Here is a 26,228-nt window from a genome sequence, read left to right on the forward strand (position 1 = left end):
GACACTCTCAACGTTACTTCTGTAAAAGTTGCTGAGGATTTTGGTCGACGTACCAAATTTCCCCATCCTTCTCAGGAAGTACAGTCTTGTCCTGAACACATCAGGGCTGCAGTGCCATCTATGAACACATGGCCTCCAACTTCCCAACAGTCCTTTAGAACTGAAGAAGCTGCTCAGAGGAGTGGTGAAACGTCTTTTCAAAAAAACTCTACAAGTCCAATTTCCTTTCCAAATGGTTTTTGGACCTGGATGACTGAGAATCTTCACAGACACATTGTCTCCATGTGAAACAAGTTGTCTGTATCAGATCTAATGAACTCAAAGATCTGTTCTCTTAGTGTTTCGTTGCCACATGGTCATGTGGTTTCATCTGCGTGGTGTTTTTTTGTTCTCTTCTAATGCCAAGCAAACAGGAAGTCAGAGGCTTTTAGTGTCTGTCAAACTGCTGCTGGTCTCATTTCAGTCAGCTGCAGAATGGAGGGAACATCTGTCCAGAGGCTGCTGGGTGAGTCTGATCTGCTGGATGTGTGTTGGTGTCTAAACGTTGAGAGATGATCACTGCTGCTTCCCACAGCAGAACAGTCATTAAAGCTCAAAGTGTGCTTTCTCTTTAGTTCTGGGCTCTCTGCTGTGCTGCACAACAAACCAAGGTTAGTCAACTTCTTCATTCTGTTTAAACCTGTTCAATCTTTGTAATCGTTGTTATTTAGAGTCGATGCTTTGAGTCAAGATCTCTGATAGAAAAGAGCAGAAAGAGATGATTAGAAACATTGAATCTGTAGATGATCACTAGCTTCACGTTTCTGTAGATGTTCAGACAAGATTTTAAGTGATTCAGATTCATAAAAGTTTATTCGTCCCCAGGGAGCAATTTCAGGAACAAGTGAGCAGCATGACGTGAAATTACAAGATATTTTTAACGACCAAAAACATAGATCAATATAAAGTATATACAAAAGAAAAAACAACTATGTCATGAATGTAGTAACTATCCAAAACTGTCCATGGAGGATGTAAACGTGACTGTAAGAGTAAAGTGAATAAAGTCCACATGTAAACAATAATTACAAGGATTATATATTTACATGTTATTGAAGTGGGTAGTATGGGTAATAAAAATGAAAATAAACCAAAATAAAAATAATAATTAAAATAATGTGCTATTAAAAAAATACTGCGGTGGAGGAGTGTCCATGGGCTGCTTCTTGACGGAAGTTTTCAACTAAGAGTCAGTTGTTTGTGTGGTTAGGGGGGTGGGGAGGTGTGAATGTGCTATGGTTGTGCGTGTGCTAGTGAAGAATCAGAGAGAGGGATTGAGTGTGTGTGTTTGTGGGGAAGTTAAGAAGCAGGATAGATTTGAGGAAGAAGGTGGCCTTCCTCCTCTGAGATCCCCAGGTGGGGCAGCGGATCCACCGTCTGGAGGGGAGCCACTCAAATGCTGAGTGGAGGACATGTGAGGGGTCTTTGGTGATGTTGTCTGCTAACATGAGTGTCTGTTGTGTATATGTGAGAGAGTTCTGACAGGCAGAGCAATGATCTTAGAGCAAACCAAGACAGTGCTCTGCAGTCGGTTTCTGCAGCAGGTTATGGAGAAGGTCATGATGCTCTCAATGAAACTGTCATAAAAAGTCTGTAGAATGTCTTTGCTGACTCCAAAGGAGCAGAGTTTCCCAAGGAGGTGTTGCCATAGCTGCATTGAGCTGAACCTGATTCATAGCTTTTGTCTTACTTTTTGGGGGGATGGGGATGACTGTGGAGTGTTTCCAAAGATGGGGGACAGTGCTACTGTCCATGGAGCTCTGGAACGAGGTCTGAAACATTCCCTCTAATTTCTGAGCGCAATGCCAAAAGACCCGGCCTCTGATGCTGTCCGAACCATGTGAGCTGCTGTCTGTGGTTCCCCTGAGGGCTCTCACCTCATCCTAAGTGTTGAAGGTGAACATAGAGCTGCCGGATTTCAGAGTAGATCTTATCTCCTCGAGCTGGATGGTGTTGTCTGTCTTGAATCTGGTGTAAAAGATGTTGAGGTCGTCGGGGAGGGATGTGAACATGTTTCATGTTGCTCTACAACTCAAAGAATCATCTGACATAGAAACAACACAGAATGTGATTTATGTGATGCGAGGAGATTTCATTAACATCAAGTTTAGGTTTTATTTGTGATTATTTCTATCAACAATAAAATAGATCAGTATTGTTTCATCTGTACCCTCCCAGCTCGTCTGACTGTGAGTCCCAGCAGCTCTCAGTTCTTTAGAGGAGACTTTGTGTCTCTGAGCTGTGAGGAGGACGACAGCTCTGCTGGATGGACTCTGAGGAGAAACACCACCACAGGACAGAGGACTCAGTGTGGAGATGGGTGGGGAAAACCAGCTGGTTCTTCCTGTAACATCAGCTACATCGTCCCATTGGACAGTGGAGTTTACTGGTGTGAGTCCAGAGAGGGAGCAACCAGTAACAGCATCAACCTCACTGTCTCTGGTAAGCTCAGACTGTGGAGTTAGTATTGATGAAGCTGTGTGGAAATGGATGAAATGCTGTAGTTTGTCTCTGTGTTGAGGTGGACCAGTGATCCTGCAGAGTCCTGTCCTCCCTGTGATGGAGGGAGATGACGTCACTCTGCTCTGTAAAACAGAGACCACTCCCTCCATCCTCTCAGCTGCTTTCTATAAAGATGGCTCCTTCATCAGGACTGAGTCTACAGGTCACATGACCATCCACCATGTTACCAGGTCTGATGAAGGCCTCTACAAGTGTCACATCATCAGTCATGGAGAGTCTCCATCCAGCTGGATCACTGTCACAGGTGAGGAGCTTCACTTTGATTTCAACTCTTATTTCATCCACTTGTTCACCTGACCAGGTGAGATTCTCTCTACAGAGAAACCTACAACAACACCTCCACCCACATCTACGCCTTCACCCGGATCTACGCCCTCTCCTTCATCCTCCCTCCATCTTGTCCACAGAGTGGTCTGCCACCTGGTGGTGTTCTGTCCATACTTCATCTCCACTCTCCTCATGGTTTCTTTATGTCGACACAGACCAACAGGTAACATTCACTGATCAATCAATCAATCAATGACAGTTTTCTTAATTAATTAATTGTCTACATTCTCTTTATCACCTGCTCTGACTGCAGGAAATGCCCTCCCCGTCTCCATGGTCATGACGTCACCCCACGCTGAGCAGGGATTGGATGATGACTATGACGACGTCCATGATGTCACCACAGAGCATCACTTCTGAAGTGATCTGGTCTCTGGTCTGATCCTGAAGTCAGAAACCAGCATCATCTCTTCCTGTCTGTAGTTGATGTGTCAGAGTGGAGAGGATTCAGGTGGAAGTGAAGGAATCTGGAGGCAGATGTCCTAAACTGGCCACCGTACAGAAGCTAACATCAGAGCCTTTTCTATGTTCTTCACTTCAGCTTAAACACTTCAACAAAATGAATGAATGAAAGATATCGAACATGACTTGGTGACTCATTTCCCTGGGGAGTTACATGCGTGGACAGCAGCATTATGGAGGAAATATCTATATTTTTATGGATTCTATAATGTGCACAATAGTAGAATTTGATATTGTGTTGAGAAAAAATAAAATTTCCAAAGGTTGAATTGTGTATACATTGCCTCTTCAAGTGGGAATCACTAGTTTTTTGTAGCTGGATGCCTTTTCACTTTGGGTACATTGGTTTTATCGAAACATCCAAATGGAGAGTGGGCCTGGTTCTATTTTTACTAGAACCTTTGTAGAATATGTGTGCTTTGTGGTATTTCTATAAACTCTTGGTCCAGTTCTGCATAAGTTCAGAATGATATCACTGCTATCAGGGTGTTGAATGAACTATTCAGGAGTCTTCCCGATGTGAGAGTGTGAAGAGGTTGTGCTGGGTGGTGTACTGTCCTTGATGATGTTGTGGGTTCTCCTGATATCTCTGGTTCTGTAAATGTCCTGCTCCAAAAAGGCCTTCCTGTCCTGAGCAGTGAGTATTCCACACTACTCTGTGAGTGAGGTGGTGATGACCCTCTAAACGTTACTTCTGTAAAAGTTGCTGAGGATTTTGTTCAACGTACCAAATTCCCCCATCCTTCTCAGGAAGTACAGTCTTGTCCTGAACTCATCAGAGCTGCAGCGCCATCTAGGAACACATTGTCTCCAACTTCCCAACAGTCCTTTAGAACTGAAGAAGCTACTCAGAGGAGTGGTGAAACGTCTTTTCAAAATAGCTCTACAAGTCTCGTTGCATTTCCAAATGGTTTTTGGATATACCATGACCTGGATGACTGAGAACCTTCACAGACACATCTTCTCCATGTGAAACAAGTTGTCTGTATCAGATCTGACAAACTCAAAGATCTCTTCTCTTAGTGTTTTGTTGCGACATGATCATGTGGTTTCATCTGCGGGGTTTTTCTGTTCTCTTCTAATACCAAGCAAACAGGAAGTCAGAGGCTTTTAGTGTCTGTCAAACTGCTGCTGGTCTCATTTCAGTCAGCTGCAGAATGGAGGGAACATCTGTCCAGAGGCTGCTGGGTGAGTCTGATCTGCTGGATGTGTGTTGGTGTCTAAACGTTGAGAGATGATCACTGCTGCTTCCCACAGCAGAACAGTCATTAAAGCTCAAAGTGTGCTTTCTCTTTAGTTCTGGGCTCTCTGCTGTGCTGCACAACAAACCAAGGTTCGTCAACTTCTTCATTCTGTTTAAACCTGTTCAATCTTTGTTATCGTTGTTATTTAGAGTAGATGCTTTGAGTCAAGATCTCTGATAGAAAGGAGCAGAAAGAGATGATTAGAAACATTGAACCTGTAGATGATCACAAGCTTCAAGTTTCTGTAGCTGTTCAGATAAGATTTTGAGTGATTCAGATTCATAAAACTTTTTCGACCCCAGGGAGCAATTTCAGGCACAAGTGAGCAGCATGACCTGCAAGAACAAGACATTTTTAACGACCAAAAAAATAGATCAATACAAAGAATATACAGAAGAGAAGACAAATATGTCAGAAATGTAGTAACTGTCCAAAACTGTCCATGGAAAACGTAAACAAGACTCTAAGAGTAAAGTGAATAAAGTCCACATGTAAACAATAATTACAAGGATTATATATTTACATGTTATTGAAATGGTAGTATGGGTAATAAAAATGAAAATAAATAAAAACAAAAATAACAATAAAAATAATCATTAAAATAATGTGCTATTAAAAAATATTGCGGTAGAGGAGTGTCCATGGGCTGCTTGTTGACGGAAGTTTTCAACTAAGAGTCTGTTGTTTGTGTGGTTAGGGGGGTGGGGAGGTGTGAATGTGCTATGGTTGTGTGTGTGCAATAGAAGAATAAGAGAGAGAGACTGAGTGTGTGTGTTTGTGGGGAAGTTAAGGAGCAGGATAGCTTTGGGGAAGAAGGTGGCCGGCAGGACAATGATCTTAGAGCAAACCAAGACAGTGCTCTGCAGTTGGTTTCTGTAGCAGGTTATATAGAAGGTGATGATGCTCTCAATGAAATTGTCATAAAAACTCTGTAGAATGTCTTTGCTGACTCCAAAGGAGCAGAGTTTCCTAAGGAGGTGTTGCCATTGCTGCATTGAGCTGAATTTCATTCGGAGATTTGTCTTACTTTTTGGGGGGATGGGGATGACTGTGGAGTGTTTCCAAAGATGAGGGACAGTGCTACTGTCCATGGAGCTCTGGAACAAGGTCTGAAACATGCCGTCCTGCTCTCTCTGGTTTCCTGAGGGCTCTCACCACATCCTAAGTGTTGAAGGTGAATGCAGAGCTGCCGGAGTTGGGAATAGATCTTAGCTCCTCTACCTGTTTAGTGTTGTTTGTTTCGAATCTGGTGTAAAAGGAGCTGAGGTCATCTGGGAGGGATGTGAACGTGCTTCATCTTGCTTAGCAACTCAAAGAACCAGATGACAGAGAAACAACACAGAATGTGGTTTATGTGATGTGAGGGGATTTAATTTACATCAAGTTTGGGTTTGATTAGATTTCTTGGTATTTTTGTCAACAATGAAATGAATCAGCATTATTTCATCTGAACCCTCCCAGCTCGTCTGACTGTGAGTCCCAGCAGCTCTCAGGTCTTTAAAAGAGACTCTGTGTCTCTGAGCTGTGAGGAGGACGACAGCTCTGCTGGATGGACTCTGAGGAGAAACACCACCACAGGACAGAGGACTCAGTGTGGAGCTGGGTGGGGAAAACCAGCTGGTTCTTCCTGTAACATCAGTCTGACTGTCCCATTGGACAGTGGAGTTTACTGGTGTGAGTCCAGAGAGGGAGCAACCAGTAACAGCATCAACCTCACTGTCTCTGGTAAGCTCAGACTGTGGAGTTAGTATTGATGAAGCTGTGTGGAAATGGATGAAATGCTGTAGTTTGTCTCTGTGTTGAGGTGGACCAGTGATCCTGCAGAGTCCTGTCCTCCCTGTGATGGAGGGAGATGATGTCACTCTGCTCTGTAAAACAAAGAATACTCCCTCCATCCTCTCAGCTGCTTTCTATAAAGATGGCTCCTTGATCAGGACTGAGTCTACAGGTCACATGACCATCCACCATGTTACCAGGTCTGATGAAGGCCTCTACAAGTGTAACATCATCAGTCATGGAGAGTCTCCATCCAGCTGGATCACTGTCACAGGTGAGGAGCTTCACTTTGATTTCAGCTCTTATTTCATCCACATGTTCACCTGACCAGGTGAGATTCTCTCTACAGAGAAACCTACAACCACACCTCCACCCACATCTACACCTCCATCCGGACCTACGCCCCCTGCACCATCCTCCCTCCACCTCCACAGAGTGGTCTGCCACCTGGTGGTGTTCTGTCCATACTTCATCTCCACTCTCCTCATGGTGTCTTTATGTCGACACAGACCAACAGGTAACATTCATTGATCAATCAACCAATTAATGACAATTTTATGAATTAATTAATTGTCTACATTTTCTTTATCACCTGCTCTGACTGCAGGAATTGACCTCCCCGTCTCCATGGTGATGACCTCACCCCACGGTGAGCAAGGATTGGATGATGACTATGACGACGTCCATGATGTCACCACAGAGCATCACTTCTGAAGTGATCTGGTCTCTGGTCTGATCCTAAAGTCAGAAACCAGCATCATCTCTTCCTGTCTGTAGTTGATGTGTCAGAGTGGAGAGGATTCAGGTGGAAGTGAAGGAATCTGGAGGCAGATGTCAGAAACTGGCCACCGTACAGAAGTTAACATCAGAGTCTTTTTCAAACATGACTTGGTGACTCATTTTCTCTGGGGAGTTACATGCATGTGTAGCGCCTCTCTAGTGTATGAAACTATAGTGAGAGGTGGCTAACCTGAGCTCTTTCTTGCTATCAAGCAATAAGATTGGGTCTCTGTAATAAACTTAAATGTATACCCTAACAGTATGTGTGAAAAGTGATTTTTAAATGTTGACTTAACTTCCCCTTTAAATCAAGTTTTTAACCCTCAATTTACTCTTATGAACTTAAATACTTTTTTAAATCACAGTACCTTTTAATCACTTTTTAAGCATAAAATTATTCCCTTTGACCTTAATGAACTTAAAATATTAAACTCAGTGACCACAACTGTTTAGTGTATATAAAACATGAATGGTTTACTCACAAGTTATGTTCAGCAGGTTCACACACTTTTTTCAGACCTTCTCAAAAACAATAATTATCACCATGACATTTAAATGGGCCCCATGAAAATGAAATAGCCGGCACTAACGTAAACTCAATTGTTCAAATATACCGTTCAACCGATGCAGGCCTGAATGCAGCTCGGGTACGTTGTAGCCTCAAACAAATGGCTGCTTCGCCACTACAGGGCAAAAGAAAAAGGAGGAGAGGTACCTTAATCCACAGGTGTTGAAGCCTCACACACCCACGCTGGAGAATGGCCGAAACAGGAGGAGGAGAGGAGAAAGACGATCCACCCAGAGGAGGAGAAGAAGACACACACCGCCGCCGATCTCGCTGTGGCTCGGCTCCGTCGTCCGCAGCTCCACACGCGTGGTAACACAGGCTCTGCCGTCCTACGGGTCGCTAGCCGCTAGCCTGTTAGCAAAGTCCGTGCAAACTACTAGCCACTTGTTTAGCCGCTAGCTTCACTTCTTTCACTTATCTTGAGTTGAGCTGTCCGCTCAAACAGACAGTAAAGTCACCTCAAAGTCTTCCGAAGAGTCCTGGTCGAACACCTCCTCGACCCTGGTGATTCACTCACAGTCTCTTTTCCCTCACTGTTCACACCGAGCAGTCCATACTTCGTTCTCTTCCTCGGCCTCTCTCTCTCTCCCGCTCTCTCTTCACTTCCTGTTTGTTATTTTTTTTTCCACAGGTACAAGGCTCACTTGCACACCTTTCAAAATAAAATACATTCAAACCCATTTGTGTGTCTATTTCTTCCTGTACTTCATCAATCAATGACAGTTTTCTAAATGAATTAATTGTCTACATTCTCTTTATCACCTGCTCTGACTGCAGGAAATGCCCTCCCCGTCTCCATGGTCATGACGTCACCCCACGCTGAGCAGGGATTGGATGATGACTATGACGACGTCCATGATACCACCACAGAGCATCACTTCTGAAGTGATCTGGTCTCTGGTCTGATCCTGAAGTCAGAAACCAGCATCATCTCTTCCTGTCTGTAGTTGATGTGTCAGAGTGGAGCGGATTCAGGTCGAAGTGAAGGAATCTGGAGGCAGATGTGTTAAACTGGCCACCGTACAGAAGCTAACATCAGAGCCTTTTCTCTGTTCTTCACTTCAGCTTAAACACTTCAGCAAAATTACCGTAAATTCCGGACTATAAGCCGCTACTTTTGTCACTTGCTTTGGACCCTGCGGCTTATACAACGGCGGATGGATTTTTACAGCTAACGGTCACCAGGGGCGCACTATCATGTCATAGACGATGACACGAGGATTAAGAACTGACTTTTCTGGTATAGTAGGCTGGTTATTTTGATACAGTAAACGGCCGTGTTACTGCACTTTTGCTGCCGTGTTACAGCACTTTTACAAACAAATTAAATTTAGCCATTTAACGTTATTGCCTCGTCAAGCATTGTAAGCTTTGTTTTTTATTATACTGCACTACTACGGTAGCCTATGACTGCAGGAAGGAGCGCACCGTTGTATTATTTGTGCATTGCACGAATGCTGTTTGTAATGTCAAAGATGTGAAAGTTTGATCGATTGATTGATCGAAAGATTTGTTTGTCAAATGTAAATAAATGGGACGCTTTGCGTTTCCAAACAGTCATTTCTGTCCCGAGAATCCCCTCCGTGGTAGAAGAAACTCTTATGGTAATTAAACATTACAACACCAGCGGTTTATAGTCGGGTGCGCCTTATAGTCCGGAAAATACGGTAATGAATTAATGAATGAATGAATGAATGACATCGAACATGACTTGGTGACTCATTTACCTGGGGAGTTACATGTGTGGACAGCAGCCATATGGAGGAAATATCTAGATTTTTATGGATTCTATAATGTGCAAAATGATATAATTTGATTTTGTAGAGAAAAAAATAAAATGTCCAAAGGTTAAATTGTGTGTACATTGACTCCTCAAGTGGGACTCAGTAGTATTATGTAGCTAGATTGCTTTTCACTTTGGGTACTTTGGTTTTATCCAAACGTCCAAATGGAGAGTGGGCCTGGTTCTGTTTTTACTAGAACCTTTGTAGAATATGTGTGCTTTGTGGTATTTCTATAAACTCTTGGTCCAGTTCTGAATGAGTTCAGAATGATATCACTGCTATCAGGGTGTAGAATGAACTATTCAGGAGTCTCCCCGATGCGAGAGTGTGAAGAGGTTGTGCTGGGTGGTGTACTATCCTTGATGATGTTGTGGGTTCTCCAGATAACTCTGGTTCTGTAAATGTCCTGCTCCAAAAAAGCCTTCCTGTCCTGAGCAGTGAGTATTTCACGCCTCTCCATGACTGAGGTGGTGATGACACTCTCAACGTTACTTCTGTAAAAGTTGCTGAGGATTTTGGTCGACCTACCAAATGTCCCCATCCTTCTCAGGAACTACAGTCATGTCCTGAACTCATCAGGGCTGCAGCGCCATCTATTAACACATCGTTTCCAACTGGAGTGGTGAAACTTCTTTTAAAAAAAACTCTACAAGTCTAGTTGCATTTCCAAATGGTTTTTGGATATACCATGACCTGGATGACTGAGAACCTTCACAGACACATCGTCTCCATGTGAAACAAGTTGTCTGTATCAGATCTAACGAACTCAAAGATTTTTCTCTTAGTGTTTTGTTGCCACATGGTCATGTGGTTTCATCTGCGTGGTTTTCTGTTCTATTCTAATACCAAGCAAACAGGAAGTCAGAGGCTTTTAGTGTCTGTCAAACTGCTGCTGGTCTCATTTCAGTCAGCTGCAGAATGGAGGGAACATCTGTCCAGAGGCTGCTGGGTGAGTCTGATCTGCTGGATGTGTGTTGGTGTCTAAACATTGAGAGATGATCACTGCTGCTTCCCACAGCAGAACAGTCATTAAAGCTCAAAGTGTGCTTTCTCTTTAGTTCTGGGCTCTCTGCTGTGCTGCACAACAAACCAAGGTTAGTCAACTTCTTCATTCTGTTTAAACCTGTTCAATCTTTGTAATCATTGTTATTTAGAGTCAATGCTTTCAGTAAAGATCTCTGATAGAAAAGAGCAGAAAGAGATGATTAGAAACATTGAACCTGTAGATGTTCACTAGCTTCACGTTTCTGTAGATGTTCAGAGAAGATTTTAATTGATTCAGATTCAGCTTCAGAAAACGTTATTTGCCCCCTTGAGGCAATTTAAGGCACAAGTGAGCAGCATGACGTGAAAGTACGAGACAGTTTTAAGGACCGAAAAAAAAAATATCGATACGAAGTATATACACAGAAGAAAACAATTATGGCATCAATGTAGTAACTATCCAATACTGTCCATGGAGAATGTTAACATGACGGTAAGAGTAAAGTGAATAAAGTCCACATGTAAACAATAATTATAACGATTATATATTGACATGTTATTGAAGTGGTAGTATGGGCAATAAAAATGAAAAGAAATGAAAACAAAAATAATAATAAAAATAATAATTAAAAAATGTGCTATTAGACAAATACTGCGGTGGAGGGGTGTCCGTGGGCTGCTTGTTGACGGAAGTTTTCAAGTTAGAGTCAGTCGTTTGTGTGGTTAGGGGGGTGGGGAGGTGTGAATGAACTATGGTTGTGTGTGTGTGCTGGAGAAGAATCAGAGAGAGAGACTGAGGCCCCGTCCACACGTACCAAAACGATCTTTCCCCCTCCGTTTTCCCTGGCATTGTTTCAAGAATATCTGCGTCCACACGGATCCGTCTCAACACGACTCAAAACGCTACTTCGTATTCCATATTCACCAAAAACGGAGAGGAAGAGGCGGAGCGGTGGATGTAAAATGTTGCTTATGTGGTTGTCCATCAGCCTTTTTTGCTCAGCGTGGTGGCACAGGAGCATGATATTTTGCCCTAGTAACCCTAATAGGCTCAATATCTTCTCCAGCATGAAAACTAGCATGTAGTCCGCCATTGTTGTTGATGTTGTTATGAGACGTCTCGCGGGAGGTGGAAGGCGATGACATCATCGAAACGCACGTATGCGTTTTTCCCCGTCCACACGAAAACTCAAGAGCAGCGTTTGCAAATTTTTTCACCCTGGTTTCAGAAAAGTGCATTTTAAGGCAATGCGTTTACAGGATTCGTGTGGACAATCGGCCAAAACGATGCAAAACATCTGCGTTTAAACCAAAAAGCGTCTCCGTGTGGACGGGGCCTGAGTGTGGGTGTTTGTGGGGACGTTGAGAAGCAGGATAGCTTTAGGGAAGAAGGTGGCCTTCCTTCTCTGAGATCCACAGGTGGGGCTGTGAAGCCACCGTCTGGAGGGGAGCCACTCAAATGCTGAGTGGAGGACGTGTGAGGGGTCCTTATTGATCTTGTCTGCTAACATGAGTGTCTGTTGTGTATGCGTGACAGAGTTCTGACAGGCAGGACAATGATCTCAGAGCAAACCAAGACAGTGCTCTGCAGCCGGTTTCTGTTTTGGAGGCCGATGGAGTGGAACCAGCAGGTTATGGAGAAGGTCATGATGCTCTCAATGAAATTGTAATAAAAAGTCTGTAGGATGTCTTTGCTGACTCCAAAGGAGCAGAGTTTCCTAAGGAGGTGTTGCCATTGCTGACACCTCATGAGAGTCCCTTCTGTGTTGGACGAGAATTTCAGCAGGTTGTCAAAGATGGTGCCGAGATATGTGAACTCCTCAACTAGCTCCACTGGCTTCCCATGAATGATTGTGGTTACTATTGTAGCCAGAAGGTCACCACCATCTCCTTTGTTTTGCTGACATTCAGTTCCATGTGTGACACCACCCTACGAACTCCTGAAGAGCTGGTCCATGGTGTTGGGAGGGGCCCGACAGCAGAGACAGGAGAACTGTGTCATCAGCGTATTTGACGTGGTGATAGTTGGGCTGTGTGGATCTGCAGTCATCAGAGTATAGGATGAAGAGCAGGGGTGATAGCATGCAGCCCTGAGGCGAGCCGGTCAAGGTGTTGTTGACCAGTACTTTCTGTAACCTGTTGGTAAGAAAGTCCAGAATCCACAGAATTGACTGGTCATCCAGGTGAAAGCGAGAGGAGAGTTTTGTAGCCAGGATGTGGGGCTGCAAGGTGTTGAATGCTGAGGAGAAATCAACAAACAGTAGTCTGGCTGAAGAGTAAGGGTGCTCCAGATGTTTGTGGATGCTAACAATGATAAATGTCTTTCCATCATTGACGACTCTGCCTGTGCAATATGCAAACTGGAATGGGTCAATCAGGAGGTCCGTTGCACTGATGATGTGGTGTTTTATGATCCTCTCCATGGCTTTCATCACTAGGGAGTTGAGAACCACGAGCCGAAGGTCATTCACAGGTTTTGTCTTACTTTTATGGGGGGATGGGGATGACTGTGGAGTTTTTCAACAGATGGGGGACAGTGCTACTGTCCATGGAGCTTTGGAACAAGGTCTGAAACATGCCCCCTAATTTCTGAGTTCAATGCCTCAGGACCCGTCCACTGATGTTGTCCAAGCCATGTGAGCTGCTGTCTGTGGTTCCCCTGAGGGCTCTCACCTCGTCCTAAGTGTTGAAGGTGAACTTAGAGCTACTGGGGTTGAGAGTAGATCTGATCTCCTCAACCTGGATGGTGTAAAAGATGACGAGGTCGTTTGGGAGGGATGTGAACATGCTTCATGTTGCTTAACAACTGAAAGAACCAACTGACAGAGAAACAACACAGAATGTGAGATTAGTCAACAATAAAATTAATTAGCATTGTTTCATCTGAACCCTCCCAGCTCGTCTGACTGTGAGTCCCAGCAGCTCTCAGGTCTTTAGAGGAGACTCAGTGTCACTGAGCTGTGAGGAGGACGACAGCGCTGCTGGATGGACTCTGAGGAGAAACACCACCAAACGACAGAGGACTCAGTGTGGAGCTGACTGGGGAGAACCAGCTGGTTCTTCCTGTAACATCAGCTACACTGTCCCATTGGACAGTGGAGTTTACTGGTGTGAGTCCAGAGAGGGAGCAACCAGTAACAGCATCAACCTCACTGTCTCTGGTAAGCTCAGACTGTGGAGTTAGTATTGATGAAGCTGTGTGGAAATGGATGAAATGCTGTAGTTTGTCTCTGTGTTGAGGTGGACCAGTGATCCTGCAGAGTCCTGTCCTCCCTGTGATGGAGGGAGATGACGTCACTCTGCTCTGTAAAACAAAGACCACTCCCTCCATCCTCTCAGCTGGTTTCTATAAAGATGGCTCCTTGAGCAGGACTGAGTCTACAGGTCACATGACCATCCACCATGTTACCAGGTCTGATGAAGGCCTCTACAAGTGTCACATCATCAGTCATGGAGAGTCTCCATCCAGCTGGATCACTGTCACAGGTGAGGAGCTTCACTTTGATTTCAGCTCTTGTTTCATCCACATGTTGACCTGACCAGCTGAGATTCTCTCTACAGAGAAACCTACAACAACACCTCCACCCACATCTACACTTCCACCTGGATCTACACCTCCACCTGGATCTACGCCCCCTGCACCATCCTCCCTCCACCTTGTCCTCAGACTGATCTGCCACCTGGTGGTGTTCTGTCCATACTTCATCTCCACTCTCCTCATGGTGTCTTTATGTCGACACAGACCAACAGGTAACATTCACTGATCAATCAATCAATCAATGACAGTTTTCTTAATTAATTCACTGTCTACATTTTCTTTATCACCTGCTCTGACTGCAGGAAATGACCTCCCCGTCTCCATGGTGATGACCTCACCCAATGCTGAGCAGGGATTGGATGATCACTATGACAACGTCCATGATGTCACCACAGAGCATCACTTCTGAAGTGATCAGGGGCCTCATGTACGAAGGTTGCGTGCGTACAAAAACGTTACGTACGTACTCGTTCACGTAAAAGTTCAGATGTATCAAGAGTGAAATGTCCGGGTACTTTGTACGTCCCTACGCCAACAACGTGGCTGGCGTACGTAGGATTCTACAGATGTCGATCCTTTGGCGACACTTACAGGTGATGCTGGGAAAGTGTTATAAATGTGAAAACTATTACTCCGACCGATCGGGACTGTGCCGGTCGACCCTGAGCAGATCCATGCAAGCCACGTGGGACGGAATTATCCGCATGTCAGCCAGGTATATCAGATTCCGATACAATGCATCTGAACAGGTCAACATTAAAGAGCAATTTGCAGCGACAGACGGTTTTCTGACTGTAATCAGAGCTATCGACTGCACACACATTGTTATAAAAGCGCCATCGCATGAATTTGTAAATGTCAACAGGAAACATTTTCATTCATCAGTGTACAGATCATACGTGATGCGCAAATGCAAGTAAACATTGTGGCAGCGTGCCAAAGACCACATTTTTGCGCATCTCCACTCCAGTGAGTAGCGTCTCCAATTCGCTTTCTGTGAAGTTCTTCTTTCCCGTCTAACTCATTCTTATGTTTTCGTTTTCTGATCGCGCAGAGAGGGGAATCTCAGGTGCAGGGTCAATTTAAATACAATTTGCATATTTAAAAGAGGCGTGGACAGGGAGTTGCATATTTAAAAGGGGCGTGGACAGGGAGGGGTCGGGTACGCTTGATTGGGATGTACAAAGGAAATGTGCTTCGAAATGCTTCTAAATCTGAGCTTACGCCACGTTTTAGAAGGAAATCCACGCAACTCTTCGTACATGAGGCCCCTGGTCTCTGGTCTGATCCTGAAGTCAGAAACCAGCATCATCTCTTCCTGTCTGTAGTTGATGTGTCAGAGTGGAGAGGATTCAGGTGGAAGTGAAGGAATCTGGAGGCAGATGTCCTAAACTGGCCACCGTACAGAAGCTGACATCAGAGCCTTTTCTTTATTCTTCACTTCAACTTAATGTTTGTATTTTTTTATCTTTAAATGTGTTACTTCTACATCATATTACTGCACTCAATCTAAGGCTTTGTCTCTGATAAGTAACTTTACATTAATAAATGATGTTTGTCTAATGATCCTTTTTTGAGCTGGATCAGGGCTGTCCATTTTCTAACATTCTCTAACACTACTAAACCATGATACCAAGAGCAAAAGAAAACAGTTGGTGGAAGCGCTGAAACATAAACATTAGTGCAAATTATCGAAGATGGTGTAGTAGTGACATAATCAAAATGGTCCAATGACAATAGAGTATCACTAGTTTTGCCAGTGGTACATTGTAAAATCATCGGGCTTACGTTAGTGAAGCAAGGGTTCGATTCCCGTTGGTTCTTTTTTTAAATTTATTTTATTGTTATGTGTATTTTTTCTTATAATCAACTTTAAACCACATATCCATGTAATGTAGTCGAACAGGAATGTGCATGGCAAATCAAGTCCCATACAAGCATGAACCAGTCAGACACGTCTCCATTGCACTACATTTTATTGTCCACTAGATGTCCTAATAGAGCACTGTGTCACTGAAGCTTCGAATAATGAACCTTTTTTTGAATCACGTGTCGTGCCCATCACTACTAGTTAGTCAATGTTTTTCAAAAGTATATTTTCTTACTTTAAAACACATTTTATTTCATTAAATATTTGTTGTCTAAATTGATTAAATCGTTTGAAAAGGAAGCCCATCCGCAGTTTCTATCCGGGCGGAATTTAGCGACGCACCTAAAACCGGAAGTCCCGCCCGGAAGTAAACAACCCTCTCGGAGATTTCCATTAAATGTTAAGGCGGTGACTTTGCGGTGATGGGTGAGAACGCAGCGGAGGGTTTGGGTGAGATGTCCAAGGCGGAGGTCCTGCGGGGATTCGTCACCGACAGACTCGCCGCTGCCTCCCGGGAAATCCTGGCGGTCGTGGACACGATCGTGGCCGCGTACGAGGAGGAGGCTTCGGGCTTCAGGGAGAAGATCGACCGGCAGAGGAGACAGCTGGAGCTCCTGCAGCCTGGTTGGTTAAACATTTACATTTAAAAAACAACTCAAAGCCCGTCCTTCTGAACGCATCAGCACAAAGAACTCCTTTATCAAATATCGCTGAATTTAATCATTATCATTATTTATTAAAACTAGACATTTACTCTTTAATTCTGCTGTTTTCTAACTATATCTATAATATATCAAAACTATACATATGCCGAATTTACGTCTACACAGCATTGCTTTATTTTATCGTGTTCAATCATGTTTCTCTCATGTATTATTTAATTTTAAGCGGAATAATTCAGAATTGCACATTTTTTTAATGGAGTTTGCCACAGATGCTGACTGTGCAGGATTCTAAGCTGAAGCAGAGCATCCTGGGCAGTCTTAACTTTATCTACTGCTCCTTCAGATAATATTAATAATAATAATAATAATTAATTTCTCCAGGTGCAAAGTGCAGCGAGAGCCTCGACTCTGATAAGGAAGAGGACGATGAAGATGAGGAGCCCCGCGAACATCTAGAGAACCTGAACGTGACTGGTCCATCAAGGTCCCTGTTTAAACAACGAGACGTATCAGAGACTAATTTAATCCAGCTGTTCTTTTTTTTTTCTTTTTTTTTAATAACTTGTGGCTGACCTTGAATTTTCCAGGTCTTCGCCACCCCGATGTCGGTACAGGAGGAGAGGGAAGCCCGACCGATCTCAGATCAGCGACACTCAAAAGGACGTGGAGCTCAGGATCCGCATCCTGGAGGACTCCCAGACCAGCGTGCTCTCCAAAGATGGTAATTTGAAATAAATTCAGTAAGACATTGCTTCAAAGCCGTCCTATTTTCTTGCCTTCTCATGTCTCTGCTTCAGAAAGTTACAAAAATAGGTGCAAGACAGATTGTACTCCTGTACATCTAATAGTTAGCTGTAGTAATTAAGCTGTTTTGGATTTGGACGCTTGGTGACAGACTTGATATTTTCCAGGTGATTCCAGACTCGACTCTTCCTTTACAAACTAATCGCCCATTATTTCTTCTTGTGTTTGTCTTTCACCTGTCAGTGCTTAAGAAATGTCCGATCCTGAGGCTGACATGTCCTCGTGGTCTTCAGGAGGAAGACTTCCTGGACCTGTTGAGATCCACCTTCCCTCAGCTGTCCGGAGATGAGAAACCGTTCGACATCTTAACGCCAGACAGGAGACGGAGATTGCGGCCTCTGAAACTAAAGACGCTGACGCCAGAGGAGATCCACAGAAACATCAGCTGCTCGGGATCTGGGACGTCGACCGTCTGCATCCGTCTAAAAGTAGTTTAGCTCACTTTAAGATTTTAATGTTTACTTCTTTGTTTGTTTTTGGATGCTAACTGTTTTTATTTTTCCAAACGCAAAAGGAAACTCAGGTCATTGAAGAAGAGATTGACGTCAACTCAGACATGACGACATGTGACGAAACCAGGCAACAAGCAAGGTAATTTAAAGTAAAACGTTGTTGTTTTACCCACAGTAGTGCAATAACAGACAGACCTTGAAGGCATCATGAAGGTATTCCCTGATTAATCTTTTCTTCTGGTTTCCACAGCAGCCCTGTTCAGGAGGTCAAAGGCAGCAGAGTTGACGCTGTGTCCAACAGCTCAACATCACCTCAACAGGATATGGAAACAGAGCAAGTTGACGATGAGGTACCAGAGTTCAACACAAACTCTGCAGCAGAAGTGAAGGAACACGACAGCGACGACAACCAGAAACCAGACAAGAGCAGTGAGGAACCGAAGAAAAGTCATTCTAAACCAAAGATGATGAAGAAACTAAAGCCGAGACGCGTCATTGAGGAAAGTGACGGTTCACTTTCATGTAGAATCTGCGGAGCTCTGCACACATCAGAGGTCATGCTTATCAAACATACCTGGAGTCATGTGGATGATCCAGGAAGTTTAGTTTGTGGAGTTTGCGGAGAGTCTTCAGAGTCCACGGAGGAGTTGAAGGATCATCTTCAAAGTCGGCACAAAACCGATGACTGTCACGTTTGCGGACAGTCTTTCGTCAGTGTTCTCAGCCTCAACGAGCATGTGGCAGCCCACCTAGGGGAGAAACCATACAAATGCAATGTTTGCCACAGAGCGTTTGCGTTGGAGGTGTCCTTGAAGGATCACCAGAAGCTCCATGAGGTGGGTAAGCTTCATAAATGTTACACTTGTCACAAAGTGTTTGAACTCAAGGAGCAGTTAAAAGGTCACCGTAACATTCACTCCAAAAGGAAGTCGCATCTCTGCGGCGTGTGTGGTAAATCCCTCAGCGACTACCGATCCTTATGTCGCCACAAGATGACCCACTCTGGGGAAAGGCCTCACAGCTGTAAGATTTGCGGGAGGTCTTTCAAACTTCCCGGGACCCTGAAACAACACGAGAAGATCCACACAAACAGAGAAAGGTCGTACCTCTGTGACGTTTGCTGCAAAATGTTCCTGACAAGCCAGCAGCTGCAGATTCACATGAGAAGGCACACAAACGAGAAACCATACCACTGCGGTGAATGTGGCAGAGGTTTCTCCACTAAGGGACCCTTGACCGTTCACATGCGGGTCCACACAGGGGAAGCACCGTACCGCTGCCCCGACTGTGGCTGGGCCTTCAAACGCAAGACGAACCTGGACGGCCACATGGCTCTCCACTCGGGAGTCAAACCATTTGTCTGCGGGATTTGCGGGAAAGCATGCGCCCGTAAAACATACTTGACCGTTCACATGAGAACCCACAATGGAGAGAGACCATACAAGTGTACTCTGTGTGACAAAGCCTTTACTCAGAGCCACTCTCTGAAAACACACATGAGAAGCCACCAGGGAGTAGAATCTACAACGTAACACTAAAAATGGACTCAGTATGTCTCTGTTTAGTGATTGTTCATATTGAATGAATCTCTCCAATAAAAACTTTGGTCTGTCTATGTCACACTCAATGATCTCACTTTGGGTAAGCTGGGAACTTGATACCACTTCTCCAATTCCAGTCATGAATGCTCTGAATCTGTTTGCAAAGCCTGTTACCAGATATTTAGCTGTCAAGTCATCCATCTTTCTATAAAGTCTACGGTTGAGCCTTCCTATAAACTTTTAAATGTCAACCTCTTGTTGGTATTCGAGGAAAACTCCTGGGTTCACAGAAGTCATAAGGGTTCGTCCTTTCTGAGACCATGGATGGCTGTGCCAAAACAAAACCCTTCTATTTGTTGTTAAGGATTTAACAAGCTGGACTAAAGTGGTGGACTAACATACAAGCATTTGTAGGCATCCTTGGACCCACACCGTTGATGTCCCTAAAGTCCAGTTTGTGGTTATTGTGTCCATGTGGGTCTGCATGACCTTCGTAAATCTTGTCAACCTCCCACTCATTTTTGTGGTCTGCCCTTACCCCCAGAATTTGAGACTATACAGAAAACAAGCTGAATGCCCACTAGAAGATAACAACAAGGAGCGAACACTGGTAAACATCTCCAGGGAAAAACTACCATTGGTTTAGTTGTAGTGGTTGATGTTGCTGGACTTATGTCCCTCTGGAAGAGCGTCTGTTTTGGTAGCTTCAACGGGTCCAAAGTGTTGGACAGTATATACAAATATTTATTGATTTTGCAAGAACCAGGCAGAATTAAATAATAAAGTCAATTTAATGAAAAAAAATAAAAAAAATAAAACAAGAACAGAAGGCACTGCAGAACTGAGAAGTGTGAACAAAAAGTGAAAAAAAAAACAAAAAAAAAACAAATGGAGCCACAAAGGAAACACAAAGATCTTGAAGGGAAAAAAAAACAAAACAAAAAAACAAACAAACAAGAAATAACAGAGGCAATTAGAAAACAGGACATAGGTGGCAACAAGGAGGATGGAGCAAACAATCATGGCGGAACACAAGTAAAGACTAACAAAATAACACAGGAAGTGCCAATAAACAAACATTGGACATTCTAAATCCCAAAAGAATTAATGTTACTCTCTGCCAGCACTAAATGATTAAAAGAGCTGTGAATATAGCAGAAATATAACCTGGCTTATGTGGAGGAGTACTCAGCTACCCTTGGTTGTCATTGTCTTGCATGTTGTTTTAGATGTTGTGAGACTTTTTGTAAATGATGCTCCAAAATCAGCTGTATTTGCTACTGCTGCTACTTCTGTCATTAGTCATAATGTTATGCCTGATCAGTGTATATATATATATATATATATATATATATATATATATATATATATGCATCATCCTGATTGAGTGGTTTGCTTACAACATGCTGGCTTTCCTGCTTGGTGTAGAAACAGAAGAGGTAACACCAGACAGCTGGGCAGATCCAACAAGAATACAGTGGGGTACAAGATAACACAAGTAAAAACAAAATGCAGTTTTTTTAATGAAGGTTTTTAATATTATGGGGGGAAAAATCAAACCTACATAGTTAAAACCTAACTGTGGTTTATTACACCTGAGTCCAATTTCTCTAGCCACACCCAGGCCGGGTTACTGCCACACCTGTTCTCAATCAAGAAATTGCTTAAATAGGACCTACCTGACAAAGTGAAGTAGACCAAAAACCAGACATCATGCTGAGATCCAAAGAAATTCAGGAACAAAAAAGGGAAAAAAAGTAACTGATATCTGGAAAAATTTTATGAAGCCATTTCTAAAGCTTTAGGACTCCAGACACCAAAATTACCTCAAGAGCGCAGCAATAGGTGTGTTCGACTTCATGCAGATCTGACTTGACGTGATGCATGCTGGGTTGTTCATGCTCATAGACCTCGAATATGATTGGTTAAAATGAACTTGTTCAACCCAGCATGCATCTCGTCAAGTCAGATCTGCACAGATCTGCATGAAGTCGAACACGCCTAATGACTCTTCCAAGAGGTCACAAAAGACCCCACAACAACATCCTAAGAACTGCAGGCCTCACTTGCCTCAGTCAAGGTCATTGTTCATGATTCCACCATAAGAAAGAGACTGGGTAAAAATGTCCTGCGCGGCAGAGTTCTAAGATGAAAACCACTGCAGAGCAAAACGAAAATAAAGGCTCGTCTCAGTTTTGCTAGAAAACATCTTGATGATCCCCAAGACTTTTGGGAAAATACTCTGGACTGACATCTTTATAGAAAGCAGCTGAGAGGATGGAGGGAGTGGTCTTTGTTTTACAGAGCAGAGTGACGTCATCTCCCTCCATCACAGGGAGGACAGGACTCTGCAGGATCACTGGTCCACCTCAACACAGAGACAAACTACAGCATTTCATCCATGTCCACACAGCTTCATCAATACTAACTCCACAGTCTGAGCTTACCAGAGACAGTGAGGTTGATGCTGTTACTGGTTGCTCCCTCTCTGGACTCACACCAGAAAACTCCACTGTCCGATGGGAAGATGTAGCTGATGTTACAGGAAGAACCAGCTGGTTTTCCCCAGTCCTCACACTGAGTCCTCTGTCCAGTGGTGGTGTTTCTCCTCAGAGTCCATCCAGCAGAGCTGTCGTCGTCCTCACAGCTCAGAGACACAGAGTCTCCTCTAAAGACCCGAGAGCTGCTGGAACTCACAGTCAGACGAGCTGGGAGGGTTCAGATGAAACAACAGTGATACATTTCTGTCCTCATTAAATAACCTCTAGAGTTCATGAAAGCTTTACTCCTCACTGAGTGAATAATGGTAGTTTAGGCTAAAAAAGTAACAGCTACAGTCTAGATTGGTGACACACAGCAACTGAGGCAACACATTGTTGAACATGTAGACAGTTTAATAACGACTGTGTGAGCAGGAAACTCAGCTTTCTCTGTCTTTCTAGCACAGAGGAAGTTATGGCTTCAGTTGGCTCCAACTAGCATCAACACAGACTGAATATCCACTTAAAAAGTGGTGAAGTGTCCCTTTAAGGCAGCTGGTCGCTGGACTCACTCTCACAGTAAAGACACACAGAGTTTTGATAGCGTTTCTTGGACAGACTCAGTGACGGTCAGACTGTAACAGAGGAAGTTGACTAACCTTGGTTTGTTGTGCAGCACAGCAGAGAGCCCAGAACTAAAGAGAAAGCACACTTTGAGCTTTAATGACTGTTCTGCTGTGGGAAGCAGCAGTGATCATCTCTCAACGTTTAGACACCAACACACATCCAGCAGATCAGACTCACCCAGCAGCCTCTGGACAGATGTTCCCTCCATTCTGCAGCTGACTGAGTTGAGACCAGCAGCAGTTTGAATCACACTTAACGCCTCTTCCTTCCTGTTTGCCTCAAATTAGAAACCCACCCATGAAATCATGTAATCACATGGCAACAAAACAAACTGAGAAAAGATCTTTGAATTTGTTAGATCTGCATTAGTTTGATAAGCTCAGAGTGCCAGCCTGACACCTGCCGATGGTTGACTTAGTCTGGGACCCGATCAGGGACGTCTCCATGGCAACCTGCTGTGTTATCGCGATGACATCCTGCGAACTGAGGCACTGACTGGGAGGCTAGACGAAGCGACTCTCCAGGCTTATGTACACACACGCACCCACAGACACTTACACACATGCACATATGCAATACACCTCCCCAACCTCCAATCCCACGCTTTTCCATCCTCGGCCGCGGCCATCTTCGGCGCCGCCTTCGGACCCCGCCTGTCGCACTGGGGCTTGAAAACGGCTGAGGATGCTTTGATGTTTTGAGTTTTTATGTTGTAAAGTGTGCTCATATGTGCTTATGTTGCTGAGGTTTTTTTCCTGGTCCCACACTGTACTCCCCCAGAGGAGTGTAGTCTGGGAGATGCTTTTTTTTATCCTCCCCTCTCCTCTTGTTTTTCTTCCCCTTTTCCTCCCTCCACTATTGCAATTTCCCCATTACAGGACCAATAAAGTTTTTTTTTCTTATTATTCTTATTCTGTTTTCTCCATCCAAACACAGGTATTCACTCCATCATGATGGGTCTGATCCACATGTCCTTGTGTCTGCATTGACAGGAATAAATAATGCTTTGATGCACAAACGCTGGTAAACCTGCTTAGACGTCAGGAAATTATCTCACTTCTACATTTTCTCAGATTGATGCAGTGCTGCAGTATTGAGTAACAATAAACCAAGTCCAAATAATAAGTGACACATCAAGGGGTCAAAAGACACAAGAGGCCAGGACGATAAAAACCAGGATTCGCCAAAAATCTTCAAGGAAACCAGAGAAAGAAAACTGATGTTGACAAAACTGCAGGACAAACACATGGTCCAAGAGACAAAAAGACGAGAGGCAGCACTGTATACACACAGAGTCCATTGGGGGAAAGGACATAGGTGGAAACAATGAGCTAGCTAGCTAATGTGAAGAAGTCCAAGTCTCCTTGGTGGTCTTTGTCTTGCATGTTGTAGAGACTTGCAAGGGAGAAAAGATGCAGACTTAAACTTGTTAATAATAATTATAATACATTTTATTTGTGGGCGCTTTTCAAAGTACTCAAGGTGAGAGAATCTTCAAAAGACGTTGAGTTGAGCGACTGAATGCTCTAAAACCCATGGTAGACAGTCAGGCAGGTGGTACACAAGAAACCATGGGAACAAAACACTTAAGAGAAAGGGTCTTTGTGTTTATTTGTGTTTGACCCTATTAAACCCTACTTCAAGAATCACAGGGTGGTGAAAAGTTATCAGCTTAGATCCTTGAAAAAGCAGAACAAGGTGGTTGGAGAGAAGGAACGTTGGCCACTTGTTGAGCTGTGAGACATGTTGAGGACAAAGCTTGTGGCTGTCCACAGAGAAGAGTGAAGAAGAAAACCAGGAAAGGAAAGAACAGAGATGCAGGAATTGTTCACCACTAAATTCAAGGATTCAAGGATTCAAGGATTCTTTATTGTCATTTCAACACATGTTGGTACATGGGATGGAACGAAATTAGTTTCTCTGGTCCCGATTCAAGCCATAGCAGAAATAGAAAATAGAAAAGTATAAATATAAATGAAGTTAACTAACTAAGAATTGTACAAAAAATATATATATATATAAAATATCAAGTATATAAATAAGCACTGTAGTAATTGGAGATTATTGCAATGAATAACACAGTAGTATCCAGTCCTGTGCCACTGAGGTAGCGTGCAAGTGGAGTTAAAGTGACGAGTGGAGTTAAAGTGACGGCAGATGTGTCTATGGGGGGGGGGGGGTCGGGGGCTACGGAGGTCCTCCGGCGTTCAACAGTCTCACAGCCTCCGGGAAGAAGCTGTTCCTCAGTCTGGTGGTCCTGGGACGAACATTGTGTGTGCGGGGTGGGTGGTGTCTTTCCTGATGCAGGTGGCCCTTTTCCTGCATCTGGAGGTGTAAATGTCCGTAGAGGTGGGTAGACTGCGTCCCACAGTCTTCTGTGCAGCTTTCACCACCCTCTGCAGAGCTTTCTTCTCTGCCGCAGAGCAGCTGCCGTGCCACACAGTGATGCAAGAGCACAGGACGCTCTCCACCACACACCTGTAGAATGAGGTCAGGGCTGAGCTCCCCAGTCCGGCGCGCCTCAGCCGCCTGAGAAAGTAAAGGCACTGGTGTGCCTTCCTAATCAGGCAGGAAGTGTTGGTACTCCGGGTGAGGTCGTCGGTGATGTGGACGCCCAGGTACCTGTAGCTGGATACCACTTCCACCTTCCACCTTAAATACCTTTGGCTTTACCAGGAAGCTGATCAAAGACAAACAGAGTGGCCACCTCTTGTGTTCACTGGATGAAGTCAGCACTTTCCTTCATAACACCTACAGCAATCTAACATGAGAGCAGCAGCTGGATAGAGATCCAAGAAGTTGTTAAGGCATCAAGATCAGCCTCAGCCCCAGTGGAGTACAATACAAGGACTATACATGCTGCCCAAAGCTCCTCCACTAGCTGTGGAAGATCCTGAAGGTGATTTTAAGGAGAGGAAGAGTTGCAAATCAGTGGAGAAGTTTCTAAGGGTGTCTGGATTCCCAAATAGGAGAACTCTAAAGCCACTGGGTAGTTTAGAACCATGTCAGTGCTCAGCATAGGGAGCAAGATATTTTGAAGCATCTGTTAGGGTTTCTTCTCAAGAACAACAATATCCATAACTGTTACACCCCTCTGCTTCCTCCATTGGCTGTGCAAGTCTTTGGGTTGTGCTTAATCATCTTAACCAGCCACACCTGAGAAGACCAAATAAAGGTTGTTGAAAGAGCCCAGGGGATCATTTTCAGCTGCTGAGGCTCGCTATGTCAGACCTGTTTTTTTTATTTTTATTTTTTTTTTTGTCTTTGTTTTCAATTAAATAAACCCTTATTTTTCTAACTCCGTCATTTGTCTCCACTTTATGTTGCACCTCTTGAGCCGGGTCGTAACATAAATGGGGGCTCGTCTGGGACAATTTTTTGACCTTTTTTGTGGAGACTGAATGCTGGAGTTCTTCTTTTTTCCTTAGGGTGAGAATTGGGATTATTCGAAGCTTAATTAGCAGTTGATCTTTTTTTCTTGGACGTTAGTAGAGTCAAGCTAATGTTGCCATGTGAGGTGAATTTGTATGTTTTAGAACTTCCCTGGTGTAGAAAGCCTCCGGGTGTTGGTGTAACTATCACCACTTTATTATTTTTTGTGCAGTAACCCTGGGGTGGCTCCTGGGGTGGCTCCTGGGGTGGCCCCTGGCGTGGCCCCTGGCGTGGCCGGGAAAGCCGACGAAAACTAGCTGAGGTCTAGTTATTTAGGCCTTGTTAGGTAGAGAGCAAACCAGGGAATTTCTGGAACAGGTTAAATGTGAGCA

The 26,228-nt window shown here is 44.0% G+C and overlaps 3 protein-coding genes across 4 annotated transcripts; all 3 read left to right on the forward strand.

Annotated features, from left to right (window-relative positions):
* Positions 1-1,769: 1,769 nt before the first annotated feature.
* LOC311486084 (low affinity immunoglobulin gamma Fc region receptor II-like) lies at positions 1,770-3,249 on the forward strand (the record flags this gene model as incomplete). Its single annotated transcript, XM_084541844.1, has 5 exons — positions 1,770-1,809; positions 2,188-2,481; positions 2,561-2,806; positions 2,882-3,052; positions 3,143-3,249. The coding sequence occupies 5 exons, from the start codon at positions 1,770-1,772 to the stop codon at positions 3,247-3,249; spliced, it is 858 nt and encodes a 285-aa protein (XP_084397970.1).
* A 9,764-nt stretch (positions 3,250-13,013) lies between these two features.
* Positions 13,014-14,434, forward strand: LOC311486093 (Fc receptor-like protein 5; the record flags this gene model as incomplete). Its single annotated transcript, XM_084541856.1, has 5 exons — positions 13,014-13,053; positions 13,385-13,648; positions 13,728-13,973; positions 14,049-14,237; positions 14,328-14,434. The coding sequence occupies 5 exons, from the start codon at positions 13,014-13,016 to the stop codon at positions 14,432-14,434; spliced, it is 846 nt and encodes a 281-aa protein (XP_084397982.1).
* A 1,779-nt stretch (positions 14,435-16,213) lies between these two features.
* LOC311486879 (uncharacterized protein) lies at positions 16,214-20,661 on the forward strand. 2 transcript variants are annotated; one of them, XM_084542897.1, is made up of 6 exons: positions 16,214-16,519; positions 16,942-17,044; positions 17,148-17,281; positions 17,548-17,792; positions 17,879-17,955; positions 18,070-20,661. In XM_084542897.1, the coding sequence occupies exons 1-6, from the start codon at positions 16,318-16,320 to the stop codon at positions 19,346-19,348; spliced, it is 2,040 nt and encodes a 679-aa protein (XP_084399023.1). In that variant the 5' UTR covers positions 16,214-16,317; the 3' UTR covers positions 19,349-20,661. The 2 variants fall into 2 exon arrangements, with proteins under 2 accessions (XP_084399023.1, XP_084399022.1); XM_084542896.1 differs by having other exon boundaries at positions 16,216-16,519; positions 18,067-20,661.
* The last annotated feature ends 5,567 nt before the right edge of the window (positions 20,662-26,228 follow it).

Source organism: Chelon labrosus (assembly GCF_963514085.1).
Source record: "Chelon labrosus genome assembly, chromosome: 1".
In the NCBI taxonomy this organism is placed as follows: Eukaryota; Metazoa; Chordata; class Actinopteri; order Mugiliformes; family Mugilidae; genus Chelon; species Chelon labrosus.